This window comes from Thermobia domestica, chromosome 17, assembly GCF_964235325.1.
Source record: "Thermobia domestica chromosome 17, izTheDome1.hap1.1, whole genome shotgun sequence".
NCBI lineage: Eukaryota > Metazoa > Arthropoda > Insecta > Zygentoma > Lepismatidae > Thermobia > Thermobia domestica.
Window position 1 is genome coordinate 67,116,456 of NC_137470.1, and position 14,198 is coordinate 67,130,653.

The window sequence follows — 14,198 nt, forward strand, 5'->3', positions numbered from 1 at the left end:
CATATACTTTTCAGTGGAAAATAGAAGGAAATTTGAAAGTGTGGAATCAAGGTAAAGTAGACCAACGTAAAGGAAAAATAAACAGTGTAAAATTCGAATGTGTCTTGAAAGTCAAGTATTAAATATTATTATTGCTATTACAATTACAAATATCAATATGCAAAGTACTTGAAGTTTTTTTTTTAACTTAAAAATACTCACATCAGGTAAGTAAAAGAAACAAACGAGAAAGGAAAAAAATGGAGGTTTTGGAAGTAAAACGTACATAAATTCACCAGTGTTCAGAAGATATTCTCTATATTGCACTGATTAGAGTGGGTCGGCAGGTCAGTTGATCAAGGTGGGTCATGGCGAGTGGTGGGTCAGAGTGGGTCACATTCAGTGAGCCCACGACCCACTGACACACTAACAAATCTTGATGCACTTGAATCACAACCCACTGACCCACTCCATATCTGAGGAGGAATACTATTAGGCATGCACCCAAAGTAATATTGTGTCTTACCGAATACAAATTAATACCCTATTTTTCCCTATTTTTAAATTTAGATTTTTTTTTTGTTCGGAGGGGTAAAAAGTTTGGGGTATCCAATACTACAAGATACTACGTCTATCTAGAATTCAACCGGCGTTATTGTACACTCGAAAAGACGAAAAGTTATTGTAAAGTACTATCACACACATTCTCAGATAAACTAATAGAAGTAAATTGCTTTTGAAAGAAAAGAAAGGGTAAAAATTAAGTGAAATATCAAATCTTTAAGGTTCCGTGCATCAATCATTTTACATCTAAACAAATATATTTTCGTTAAGAAAGTTTACAAATGTATACCGAATAATGAAGTTTTCTCCACCAGGATGATGTCACCTACAGTCGGACATTTTGCCATGCCGACCAGATGCCGCGGTTGGATTGCCGGCGCCGGACACCGGCGTCTTTCCACGCGATTTGTGACTGCGACGAGCAAAATCAGAGTCGGGGTTTCACTAAAAGAAAACAAAATCAGAGTCGTTCACCAAGAGAGTTAGAAGGTAATTTGTTGCTTTAAAATACGAATTAGGGCTTATATACCCCTTCTATAAAGCTTTCTCAAAACAGTCGGCAGACAGTCGGACGACGACTACGAAAATTCACTGCCGGCAATTTCTTGGAAAACGATGTCGGCACGACGTCGTCGAAAGTTTCAACATTGCGTACCAGCGACAACGTGTCGAAATTTGGAAAATGAATAGAGACTGTATCTTCTTTAATGATGAAGAAAAAAATGAAACTGTCCGAAGGGTGGACACTAATTTCATTAAATATGTCTTGTGAAAACGGAGTAGGCAAAAGGTCAGCATACAGCGGATAGAATAACCGCGGCAAACGATGGCTGTAAAGACGTCGAAACACTGACAGCGTGCCGATTATAATAAAAGTAAATGTATGAAAAGAAATGTAGTACAAGGACTGCACGTAAAGGGTATATGAGAAGTAAATATTTAAAATTAAATTACAAGTACGAGAGGATAGTTGACAAACATTTTGAAGAAGTCGGCTAACAGGGGAAGGGCCGACTACGGCAAATGCTATCAGAAAGACGCCGAAACGGTGGCGGCGTGCCAACAAGTAAAGGAGCCGAAAGATCGGCAAACAGCGGACGGACCGACCTCGGGCAAAGATACTCGGACAAGCGCCGAAACGCTGGCGGTTCGCCGACTAGTAATATAACTCTTGTACTATAGGACCTGCAAGCGGAACAGTATATGGAAGTTTCACAGCCAATACAGTAAGCAGACGATCCTTATAAAACGAGTCGGAAAAGGGTCGGCAGACAGTAGAGGAAATGACTGGAGCAGTTAATGCTCGTATATGCCTCCCCCATTGACAATGTGCCGCCGTTGATGTCGGGCCACCTCCTGCTTCAGCAACCAGGCCGCCAACACAGGCGGCGTGAAGGCGGGATGTGGGCATTTTCCGCTAATGCCGTTTTGCAGTTCTTTCCCGATGGCAGCCCGCCAGCGACGATAACACTTTGCCGCTGAAGAGCCTGATTGGAGAAATCGTTGTCTGGTCGCGCTGCCTGTATGTTCCGTTCGCGTTCTTCATTTGTCACATGGTTATGCAGTGTGGGTGGGCTGCTTCAAAGTTTGTTGATTCTTATAGTCAGTGTCTGCTGTGTACCAAGTTGCTGGTTAAATAAATATGACGAAAACATGATGTGTAAGTGCCCATGGTGGGGAAGACGACGAATAAACTAGTAATAGTATTCCATGTGAAACCTGAGGAATCTTGGCCAGAGTACGATGTGGAAGAGCTATATACATTTGGTGAGTTAATTTAATATTATGCATATACATTTCAAATCTTCATAAATTTTACATGTTGTGTTACATATGATAATTGTTCCTGCGCATGAAAGACATTCGGTTATAATATGTTCGCGCGCACTGGCTTCTCTGGCATGTAAAATTTAGGGGGGACATCAAAGGAAGTTATTTAAATGGTACAACCTTGCCCAACTTGTTTATTAACTTCGATTCCGTTTGCTACCTTTCTGCTTACCTTCACGGACCCGCTATGGTATATCAAGAACTGGATTGCAACCGTTTCACACCCTGAATATTATATTCCAAATAAACATAATTATTATTATTTATGTGATATTCTGTCGTTAGTAAATAAATGAAATTAGAATGAAATATTGAATATTCTGTTCCCCCTGCCAGAGACGCCCGTGTTCCTGCGCAATAGAACTTTGGGTTACTATTGCATAATCCCTCTCAGCTGCGCCCGAACAAGACACGCAAGAAGAATAGGTGAGTAAGACTACGACTCAAGGTACTAAATTTTGGATAATTGCTGTATCGCCGGACCAATTTTAGGAAATTTACCGGGTTAATTGGAGAATTTGTTTAAGTTTGTGTGGAAGAATGAGTTAAAGTCAGGTAATGGGAATAGTAAAAGTTAAGAAAGTGGTTGTTTTCGATGAAAGCTTCACTGTATGTCGACTCGGATAGATTACTTCGCGGAGAGGTACATTTCTTACGGTATATTGGCGCCAAAGCAAATATGGAAATGGTGCGTGTATGTCAAAAAATGAAATTTTTGAGTTTTACGTCCCACGCTTATGCCGGTTAGGCTAAAGGAGACGGTTGATGATGAGAGACGAATGAAATGGTGGAATGAAGAAATTGGGAGGAAACGGGAGAACCCCGAGAAAACCCACGCACACGGTGTTTGTCCACCGCAAAGTTCACTTGGCGGGAGCAGGGTTTGAACCCGGGACCCCAAGCACCAGAGGTGAACGCTCTACCAGTGAGCCACCGCGGCCCCACGCGTGTATGTCAAGGGAATGACATATCATGTGAGAGTTATATACAACTATTAAAAATAGGAGGCGCGGTGGCTCAGTGGTAGAGCGTTAACCACCGGTGCTTGGGACCCTGGTTCGATCCCACCTCGCGCCGTGTGGACTTTGTGGTGGACAAACGCCGTGCGTTTGGGTTTCCTCAGGGTTCTCCCGTTTCCTCCCACTTTCTTCATTCCACCATTTCATTCATTTCTCATTATCACCGTCTCTTTTCGCCTAACCGGCATAAACGTGGGACGTAAAACTTAAAAATTTCATTTCATTTTTTAATAAAAATAATAACGAGCGTCAGTTAAGAAACTGTAGTAAACGATTTTCTTGTTGAAATTGCAAAAATTTTACAAGCCTTAGTTTTGAAGATAAGTGACTTCTAACTCAACGGCAATGTATTTCTGCACAGTGCACAAAAGCTGTATTTTATGTTTACAACTGAAGCGTTACTAGTATGGAACCATAACAAGTGATATTGAAATATGTTTGATTACCAAAGCCCACATGTTTCCACTACCCTCGCTTACGTGTGTATCCACCGTCGCTGACGCGCCTGCTCTCTTCGGACACCCCCTCCCCCGCGCTATTGGGCGGGCCCACCAGCGTCGCCCTGCGCTGAATCAGTTATATAACATTCGTGCTTCTTATTGGCCAACTACCACAGGTTGGTTTGTGTTTTTTACACTGTAGCTTTACGCCCCTAACCTAATGTAACGTAATCGAACGTAACCTAATCTAATCCAACCAAATATAACCAATTGGAGTACGTTTTGGTACATTTTGTTTTCGATTTTCAAATTAAACTTGCGATACAGCAGTAATTCCCTAAATTTAGGTTAGGTTAGTTTGGCTAATTTTTAGATTAAGAGCTCTGGCTTACTGGTAGAGGTGATAACTCTATTTTGCCTTTTTGTGAATAGTTGTTGCATAATAGAGTGAAAAAGTGACCCGCAACGTTTTATTATGGGAAAAATACTTAATAAAGCGAGGAGGTATACAGGCTGCGCTATTATAATACAATAAAAAGAACGATATTTCCAAGCAGAAACCCGTACTCCAGGGGAAAAACGTCAGCACGGTGAGTGGTAGGCCCGGTTTGAATATCTCTGCCACCATATACCTTTTATTACAATATTATTATTTATAATTTTTACTTCATTAATTTTTATTTACATCTCATTTTCCAGGGGAAGTGGGACCGTTGTACTTTAAAAGTTTTAGAAAATCACTTTTCGCCACAGTTTTCCATGCTTCAATTTACACGCTAGAGCGCGCGAACAGTGGTGCGTGTTCTCTGGCGAGATTATAAAGTTAACAATTACGGAACGATCTTTAAAAAATAATGCTTTTCCTAACTTTTAAGTATAATTTTGCAGAAACTCTTCGCACCAAATAACAATAATGCACAAATTTTGTTATGTAAAGAACCAAACAGTTCTGTATTTTCTTATTCGGTTATTTAGATAAAGTTCATCAAATTTATTTTATTTCTTTTCCTTCTTTCAACCTAATGTTCAGTAAGGTAACCCAATTAAATTATTTTTTAAATCTTTAAGGCCTCTTGTACTTCGTCAATTGTTGTCGGGATCTTCCTACGGCCTCAGAGCTACAGATATTGATTTTCTTCGTTATATTGTCTTCCTTCACTGGTTTCTTCCCAATGACTATAGTTACCGTAACACATGTGTTGCTATGTGTTAAGGGGCCCCATAAACCAAATTAAAGTACCGCTAATTTTATCATTTTTCTGTAATCAAACTGCAAATATTCGAAAAATTGCTTTGTAGGAACAGTAGTGTGCATGCGATAGAGTTACCACGAGTCCTGCTTCCTTAAGCAGATATTTGTGGAATTCCTACTGTTCCTACAAAGCAATTCTTCGAGCTATTTTTTTTTCAGTTTGATTACGGAAAAACGGTCATGTTTAGAGGTACTTTAATTTGGTTCTTCCGAAACCTGGTCCTTAAGACTCAGGCATTTATTCATCCGGCTGCCTGCGTACGGATTTGTGGTCGTAAAAAACACAAATCGCTGACCAACCCGCGTGCGACATTTCGGCGGCAGCAGACATATTACCGCTAAGCGTGCCGACGTCGGAAAAAGTGTAAAGTAGTTGGAGGGCCGCAATTGATACTGGCCCGAGGCCCGCTATTTGGCCGCTCTTGGCCGTTGTAGGCCCTTCCAGCGGATTGTCAATGGGGAATGCTGGTGGCGTGCCGACTACAAAGATTTTCTTTGACAGGCAATTAGTGGAACAGTAAATCTGATAAATTAAACCATGACTATTTTTTTTTTGTTTATAGTCGCCGATTTTTGGCCATGCTCACCAATAAAAACTGAAATTGACGTTTAAAATCCTTTTTTTCAAATAATTTATAAGAAAACGACAGCCTGAAAAGTCCGTATTCCGACGGATTGCTGTGGCTCTTTTTTATTTTCTTCGAAGAAAGCGTTTGCAACGAGCAAATTTTGAATGCCTAGAACAGTGTTGTTCCTAGTGGTCCTGATAGTGAAAAATGTGCTTTCAGGAGGGAAATGTACTGACGGTTATAACGTTTTCATATTAGGCCCACAAACGTGTTAATTCAATTATTATTAACGGGCATTATTAGCTGCTTACTTGTTATTTTAGGTCGCTTTCAAGCATTTGTAAGTCATTCCCAGATGCCTTCCCTTTATATGACACTTAAATCGTAATGAGAATTGTAGACATGTACTGATTATGTACCGAGTGCAACACTACAGGTGGGAATCCGTCATGATTTTAATTGCATTGCTACGCGCCTTTCCGGCTGTTTGCCGACTGCTCAAAAGGACCTCTTTTTGATGTTGGCTTCCCGATTCTCCCACAGGCGGCATGCGGCCTCTTGCCGCCGCCGAAAAGTGGCCCTTTGCCGACTGGAAGTCAACCCTTCAGGAAGGCAAAATTTTCACCACCTTTTACAGTAGCTTTGACTAAGTCTGCCTCCGTGCTATGAGTTCTCGACAAGGGCACAATTGATAGTTCTGAACGTATAGAATACTTGCATGTCCCATTCAATTTCTTCTTTTATTGGCTTAGAGTGCTGCAAAAAAGCAAAAAGGAAGAAATTTTATACTGGGACACACAAAAAAATAAAGTATTATACTTCAAGAACTTGCAAGGGTGCTCATTGTCGAGAAACCATAGCAGGGGGGAAGACTTAGGCAAGACTAATGTGAAGATTATGAAAATTTTGCCTTCATGAAGGGTTGACTTCCAGTCGGCAAAGGGCCGCTTTTCGACGGAGGCCAATGGGAGAATCGGGTAGCCGACTTCGAAAAGAGGTCCTTCCAAGCAGTCGGCAAACAGCTGGAAAGACGCATAAAATGAGCCTGCACTTCCGCTGGAAAGTAGCTTTTCCAAGCAGTCAGCAAACAGTAGGGATGCGAACGATACAAGATTTGTGGCTGTCTCGTCTCGAAAATGTGCTGTAAAAATGTCTCGAATCGAAAAATGTATATTTCTCTATTCAAAGGGCCGTGTCTCGCCTCGAATTTTGTCAAGAAAATCCTGTCTCGACTCGTCTCGTGCCTATCCCGAGCAAACAGCAGAGAAGGTGCATAAAATGAGCCGGCGCCGCCGATGAATAGTTGCCTTGAAGAACTGTTGGAAACAGCCTGAAATGTGCATCAAATGCGCCGGCGCCACCGTCGGAAAGTTGCCTTGCCAAGCAGTCGGCAAACAGCCGTAAAGGCGCAGTAAATGCGTCGACGCCGCCGTCCGAAAGAGGCCGGCATAGGGGATCGGTAGAGGGTCGAAAAGGGGCCTTTCCGACTGTTTTACCGACTCGGTCGGCAACAGTCGGTAAAGAGTCAGCAAATGGCGTCTTTTACGATTTTCGACGGCTTGCAGCCTCGGCAAAAGGTCTTCAACTTTGAACAAGCAGATCGTCGTGCCGCCGCGGACGGGTGCCGGCTGCCTACCGTCGGCCTGCCACCGTTGACGGCGGCAATCTCTCTTGCCGACCGAGACTTCCTGATGGGGTTAGGACCGAGTTCGGAAAAAGTGAGCGTCGCGTGGTTGTGCCCCTGTATTTTACAGAGCAAGTAGTATTCTTTTTAATAATATCGTTACACGTTTCGATAAATAAGAATTGAATAGAAAATTTAAAATCTTTATATTTTGAAAATTTTGCAAAAAAAATAAAATAAAATAAATGCAGATGAGAAATCTAGAATATGGTTAAACATGATCAAAACAGACATTTGTTTAGCCACGTGTTTCCTTACTCCGAAAAATATTATTATTATTATTATTATTATTATTATTATTATTATTATTATTATTATTTCAAAGCTTATATTCGTCACTCTAAAAACGGTAAAGTTAAAACAACGAGAAGTATGATTATATGCAACAATATGGCTCCATTAATACTTATAGCTGGGAGGACATTCTTAAATGGTTAAAAATATACATGGCTCAACAAAATATATCGCTTTCGAAATTAGTTTTATCATAGGAACAACTATGTCAATTATCGTATTTGTAATTATTAAATATTGTGATGGTCTTTGTATTTCCTAATATGTGTTTTCTTTTTAATTACAAGTACCCTAATTGACATAGTTGTTACCATCATAAAAATTACTGCTACAGCAATACATTTTGTTGATCCAATTATATTTTAACCATATAATATTTTCCTCCCATCTATAAGTATTGCTGGACCCATATTGTTGCATTCAATCATACGTCTGGTTGTTCCAAATATACCATTTTCAGAGTTTTTATTCTCTAATATACAGCCTTTGGAAAATTACAAGCATAAAATCCAATAATTCTTATTCCTGCCTTGGTAACACAAACTCATAGCTAGAGAAAATTGCGCTAACTCTAAATATGCAATGGACAAGAAATGATCAAAGATCTCTTCAGCGTCTTAACGCCGTACGTATGGACTCTGTTCAACAAAACTAATTGAGGACGCGCAAAAAGGACCAGAACTTTGTTATTTGTCGTATCGACAACATGGAACACAAAATCTCAGTTTGATAACGATCTACCAAATTATTAAGACTTTTCTTTTCTAATCGTTCTATGAGACTGCAATAGCTCAGTGGTAGAGTGTTCACCTCTGATGGATGTTCCGTTCCAACTCGTGTTGGTGGACAAACACCGTGTACTTGGTTTTCCATTTCCCTTCCACTTCCTTCATTTTACCATTGCTTTCATTCACATATCACCGTCCATTTCAGTCTATAGGAACTAATATGTGGGACGTAAAACTGAATTATTTCGTTTTAATTTCTAATCGCTCTACGATGAAATCGTGAAGACCCTATTCTGCTAGATGTCAAATATCCAGCAGGTTCGATGCCCAACGTGCGTATCCCGGTATTTTAAACATCCGTGCGTATCTCGACTACTTATTTCAGTGGGAAGACTACAAACTTCCGGAAACTATTGCTAGAAGTACAGGAAGAAGAAAGACCAGACATTATTATTTCATTTACAATTTCTGGCCTTCTAGAGTGCATGACATCGCATTGTAATACTTGATACAGAGAATCAAACTCAAGACAGTGTAAAGATACAATGGATGAGATTTTGTTCAGTGCATAGTGTTAATGTGTAACCACGGACAGGATTTCTCTACAGTGATACGAATTACACGTAAGAAAAGATTTACTAATGTTATGTGGTAAAATTCCATTGCTAGTAGTTTTGGTAGTACTTTTGTGATTTTATTTAGTCAACCTATCGTATACTTGGAGAATTGATGGTGTTTTGGCCTATCCACTACGGATCCACCCGTCACATACGAATCTAGGCTATATCCAGGTGACCTTGCTATTCTCTCCTTTAATCATGTGTTCGAGGATTTTTTTTGTATCTCAACCTTTTCCATCATACCTATAATTAATTTCAAATCTCCATATTCGATTCATTTTTTCACGACGACGTCGAATTAGAACTAAGATTCGTTTACACCTACTTCTTTTCCCTTTTGGAGAGAAGAGAGTAAAGGTTTAGAGTACCAGGAACTGGAGGTGAAATATTCGTCATGTTGAATGCCAAAAAGAATCAAGCCCTCTTTTGGTCATTTTCGACATCTTTTATCTTTAAGATCTCTATTTGAAGCTTCTTTCAGCGTCTAAATATTCCATGTACCGTAAACGCGGACTACTTGAGCCCTCCAGGTTAACACAAGTCCAAAACGAAAAAAAAAAAATGTTGTTTGGTTCTCTGTGGACGCTCAACGTCAGTAGAACTACGTAGTTCAGAAGCTTGGCTCTTAGGTAGACGCACTAGGCAGACCCGCGACTAAGTATAGGAAGGTTTGGAAGTCACCGCTAGTGGCAGGACTGGTCATGCAATCTACACCAAAGTTTGGTGTGAATTTTACGCTGCACACTTCTGTGTGAACAGATATTAGGAATAACCTAAAACTGTAGTTAAGTGTATAAATTTCATATTAATTTTAGTATTAAAGCCAATTGAGGTGTGTTCATGTCCTAAATAATTCATTAATTGTAAAATTTCTGGTTAAGTACAACTGGTGCTCATTATCTGAAAACGCGGGTTACTTGAGCCCATGGGACAACTTGAATACTTGAGCCCATGGGATCTGTGTTTAACTTAGACGGAAGGTGGCCTACATGGGGAACTGCAGTAAACACGGGTGGATCGATTTGGTAATTTTTGTGGACTAGTTTAACAGTCATCTGCTTCCAATTCTTAAGAAACAAGAAGTAAAGAAGTTTGTCATTGGTGACAATCTCACTTCACACATCAGCATCAATGTTGTTCAGCTCTGTGAAGAGCACAATGTGCATTTTGTTTGTCTTCCACCAAATTCGTTGCATCTCACCCAACCACTGGATGCGACGTATTTTAGGCCCTAAAAATGAGGTGGCAGGACGTTCTTGACCGATGGAAGCAATCCGATGCGAAGCGATCCGAGGTAGAAGAGTCGGTATGCTTCCCAAGGATCAGCTTTCAATGCTGTTGCTAACTGCTTTAGAAGAAGTTGGACCAAACATGGAACACAACCTATTGGCAGGGTTCAATAAAGCTGGATTAGTGCCTATAGACAAAAATCAAATTACAAGCCGTTTGCCGAATCAGGACAGATCCACAACACATGTCGACTTTGATTAGGGGTACGTTTCTTCAACGACTTTAAGAGAAGAGAATTGAGTTTGTTAAACCTGGCAATACCAAGAGTAAAAGACTCCAAGTGCCACTTAGACAGAGTATGAGTGTGACTGGTTTCAGCTCTACCAGTAATACCAGTGCCTTTGCGGACAACAGCAAACATCAGGAGAAAGGCCAAAGAAGGAGAGCGTCTTCAAAAATAATCAAGACCACCATTCAAAACAAAAGCAAGCATTAGAAGACACCACATCAGAAGAAGATTCATTCAGTTTGAAATCAGATGATGACAGCGACATCAGCATCGACAATCCTGATGAGGAACATGTAGGACACTAGACTATGAATTGTGGCCAGACCGAAGCCAAATCAGCACCAACCGCGGCACCTGTAACAAAAGATGACCTAGAAATAGGAAATTTTGTTCTCGTAAAATGGAACGGGAAGGAATATCCAGAAGTCTTCCTCGCTATAGAAGCAGAAGGTGTTCGAGTCGACTGCATAGAGCCTACACGAAACGCTTAGAGGTGGCCCAAAGACATTGATATCTTGGGGTATAAATGTGAAGATGTGGTAATGAAAATGGAAACCCCAAAACTAATCGAAAGAGATGTATTTACTTCAACTGAACAGCAAACACTGTCATATGCCTCCTAATGTTTGTACAATGTCTCAGAAATTGTGTTCAACATTACTTTTTACAATTCATATTTTTCTTTCAAATCAAAGTTTGGATGTCTGTGGGTGTGCAGAAATTATATTAACCTAATAACCATAAACCTACTTGCTCCCAAACTGCTTTCAACTGATAGTATCTTTTGGACTTACAGTCTGGGTTAAAGTAACCCAACCTTAAGGTTGACTTGAGCCCAGACAAAAAACACAAACATAAAATATTTACCACTACACTTTACTCAAATATATGTTACAAGTTTCAAAATCTGAGCTCAAGTAGCCCGCGTTTACGGTACTTAAGTGTATTGTAAGTGGGACACGGTGGTTTAGAAGTAGAGCGCTTACGTCTGGTGCGTGGTGTCCATGTTTCGATCCCCGACCACGTAAGCTTGGGGTGAACAACAAGTGTCCGTGGGTTTTCTCAGGGAACTCCTTTTTCTCCCAAATTCTCATTCCATCAATTCTTCCATCATCATTCACTTGCCTTAGTTATCGTCTCCCTTAGCGTAACGGGCACAATCATGAAACGTTAAACCGAAAAATTTCACTTCATTAAGCGTACTGTACAAGTTGTATGTATCTTTTTCTCATATTTTTTTGTAATTCGACTTGATTTATTTGTGCTTCAAACTACTTATGTAATTCCTTAGTGATTTTCGATCAATATTCAGCACAAAATACACTAATAAATTTGCTACACACAGAAGATGAGCAACCAAAGATACTGGCCATATCACTAAATATTCTAGCTTACATTTCCTATAATAAATCAAGAATCTTTGGTAAACTCAAATCAGTATTGAAATATACATTTTTTAGATGTAAACAAAATGTAATAGGTGAATCCGAGAAACTTCTTCAAAGGAAATATACATCGTCACCAAAGAATCGTTCTTGGTCTTCTTTAAAGCAACATATAATGCTTATGAGTGGATCTAATAAATATGTGACCAAAATCATCAGATAATTTGTAGAGAAAATCGACTGAATAAAATTCACCTTGCGACTTTCTTAGAAACTACAACCTTACGGAATAAGGTTGTTAACAAAGTAAATATTGACGAAATATACACACAATCATCGTAAAAGTTCTCAAATGACTAACCAGAGTAATTGGTTGGATTGAAATTTAGCTTCCTTTCCGGCGTAAAGGTTGTATGAAGTGTGAAATTACAGATTAGAATGAAAACCGAATTACAGCAATGTTAGGGTTCTCCTACCGGCATGCGAACCTTGGGCGAGTGTTAGCCACTGGAGCAAGAGATCATTTCTATCCACAAAGAAGTATTCCAATAATAAACTGCTATTTCTGGATCCTTTAAGGACAAATTACTTACCCTATTTTGTAGGATTGTTATAGAACTATGAAATCCAAAAAAGAAAGCAAAGAGATAGAGACAGAGACAGAGAGAGAGAGAGAGAGAGAGAGAAAAGCGGACGAACAAATCTTTCCACTAGGCTCTAGCTAGAAAGTGTCCAGATTCTTCTGAAACTTCGTGTTGTTTGTTTAGAACAGTGGTCTTCACCAAGGGCAAATGATTGCAAAAAGCACAGATTTTTTGCAGAGCGCGCAGACGGACAAGTCCACAAGTATAACTGTGTATGTTTCAACAGTGTTACAACTCCCAATTTAATAGTACAGAACAAAGCCTGACAATCAACATTTTTAAAATTATTGTACATTAGACAGAACCCATCTATACACTAATCTGTTGTTCGGTGTACTTTTGGCAGGTAAAGTAACAAATGGTAAACAAAGTGATAAATTGAGTCCGGATTCTTATGCAATATCAACCCCCTAAATATGTACATAAATATGTAACAAAAATCGCTTAAAAATGTAAGAAATATGTAATATTATGTAAGAATATGTAATATTACATATGTTACATATTTATGAAAACGTAATATTAACACGCGTATGAGTATGCAATATTTAAACAAATTATGAAAATAAAAAGGAAACTCTACTACACTTTATCCTGCTTAATGCAAGTCCCCCAATGAAGTGAAATGCTTGAACAGGTGAGACAGCCATACGTAACTGACGTGACTGATTGCAGGATAATAAAAATCAGACCCGAATGAAGGAAGATGTGAATCGGCTAGAGAGAAACAGGAAAGCCCCGAGAAAAGCAATGCATATGGCATTTGTACGTCAGGAATCTCATGTGGTGTGGTGTGGTCCCGTTTCAAATCTAGAACCTTTCACACTAAATGCTCATCCGTCATCACGGCCCAATCTTGAAATGAATTATACGCAATATACAAATTTAAATACTAAAAGCAACTTAAGATGAAATGTACTGTTTATTATTCATTTATGTATATTATTTATTTATATGTTTATTTCATGCAGGAAAAAGCAGTCCTATATCTTTTAAACAATACCAGCTGAACAAAGATTGAAGAATATTTCCACTAATGAACATTTTTAACTCGAAATAAAATACTTACAAAAGATATGCCTACAGTTCAACTGTGTGTTGTTGCACAATGAGTTACAAGGTACATTTCCAAGTGACGCAAGTAAAATTTTGTCGGGGATCGGATAAAATATTCTTGTATGTAGAGAATGATCTCTCCACATCACATGAGGTAACAGGAACGTATTTTAACAGAGGGATGTAGTTGGGGGAAATATCTTCAAGGGGTTTCTTGTTTCACCACTGAGAATCTCACACACTGCCAATAGGCTGTTGAAACCGGGTTTCTTTCCAGCACTGCATTTAGTTTCTTTCGAACTTTTTCTCCTACATCTCTACACACACACCTTGCAGCAGTCTCTTTGCGTCCTCCATGATTTCCATGGATTGCGGAAGAGGCCGCCCAGCAGTCTCTAGCTTTTTAATGCTTGTAGGTAGCCAACCAAAATTGCTGCCTATGTATGCGATATCACACGCTACTTTTGAGTCCTTAAACAGTTTCTGAGGAATGCCAACTGACACAGCAGGCTCTGATGGAAATGGATGAACTACTGGCTTAATTTTCTGAAAATGTTCATTGTAGAAATTTACTGCTTGCATCCAAGTGCCCCATCGCGTTAGCACAGGCTCCGA

The 14,198-nt window shown here is 39.6% G+C and overlaps 1 protein-coding gene across 1 annotated transcript in view; it reads left to right on the top strand.

Annotated features, from left to right (window-relative positions):
* The first annotated feature begins 2,058 nt into the window (after positions 1 to 2,058).
* The window catches only part of LOC145674496 (uncharacterized), a 108,016-nt gene continuing 95,876 nt past the window's right edge, over positions 2,059 to 14,198 (top strand). Inside the window, exon 1 of the mRNA XM_081744638.1 lies at positions 2,059 to 2,310. Coding sequence (XP_081600764.1) covers positions 2,214 to 2,310 — 97 coding nt within the window. The 5' untranslated portion in view covers positions 2,059 to 2,213. The remainder of the gene's footprint in view (positions 2,311 to 14,198) is intronic.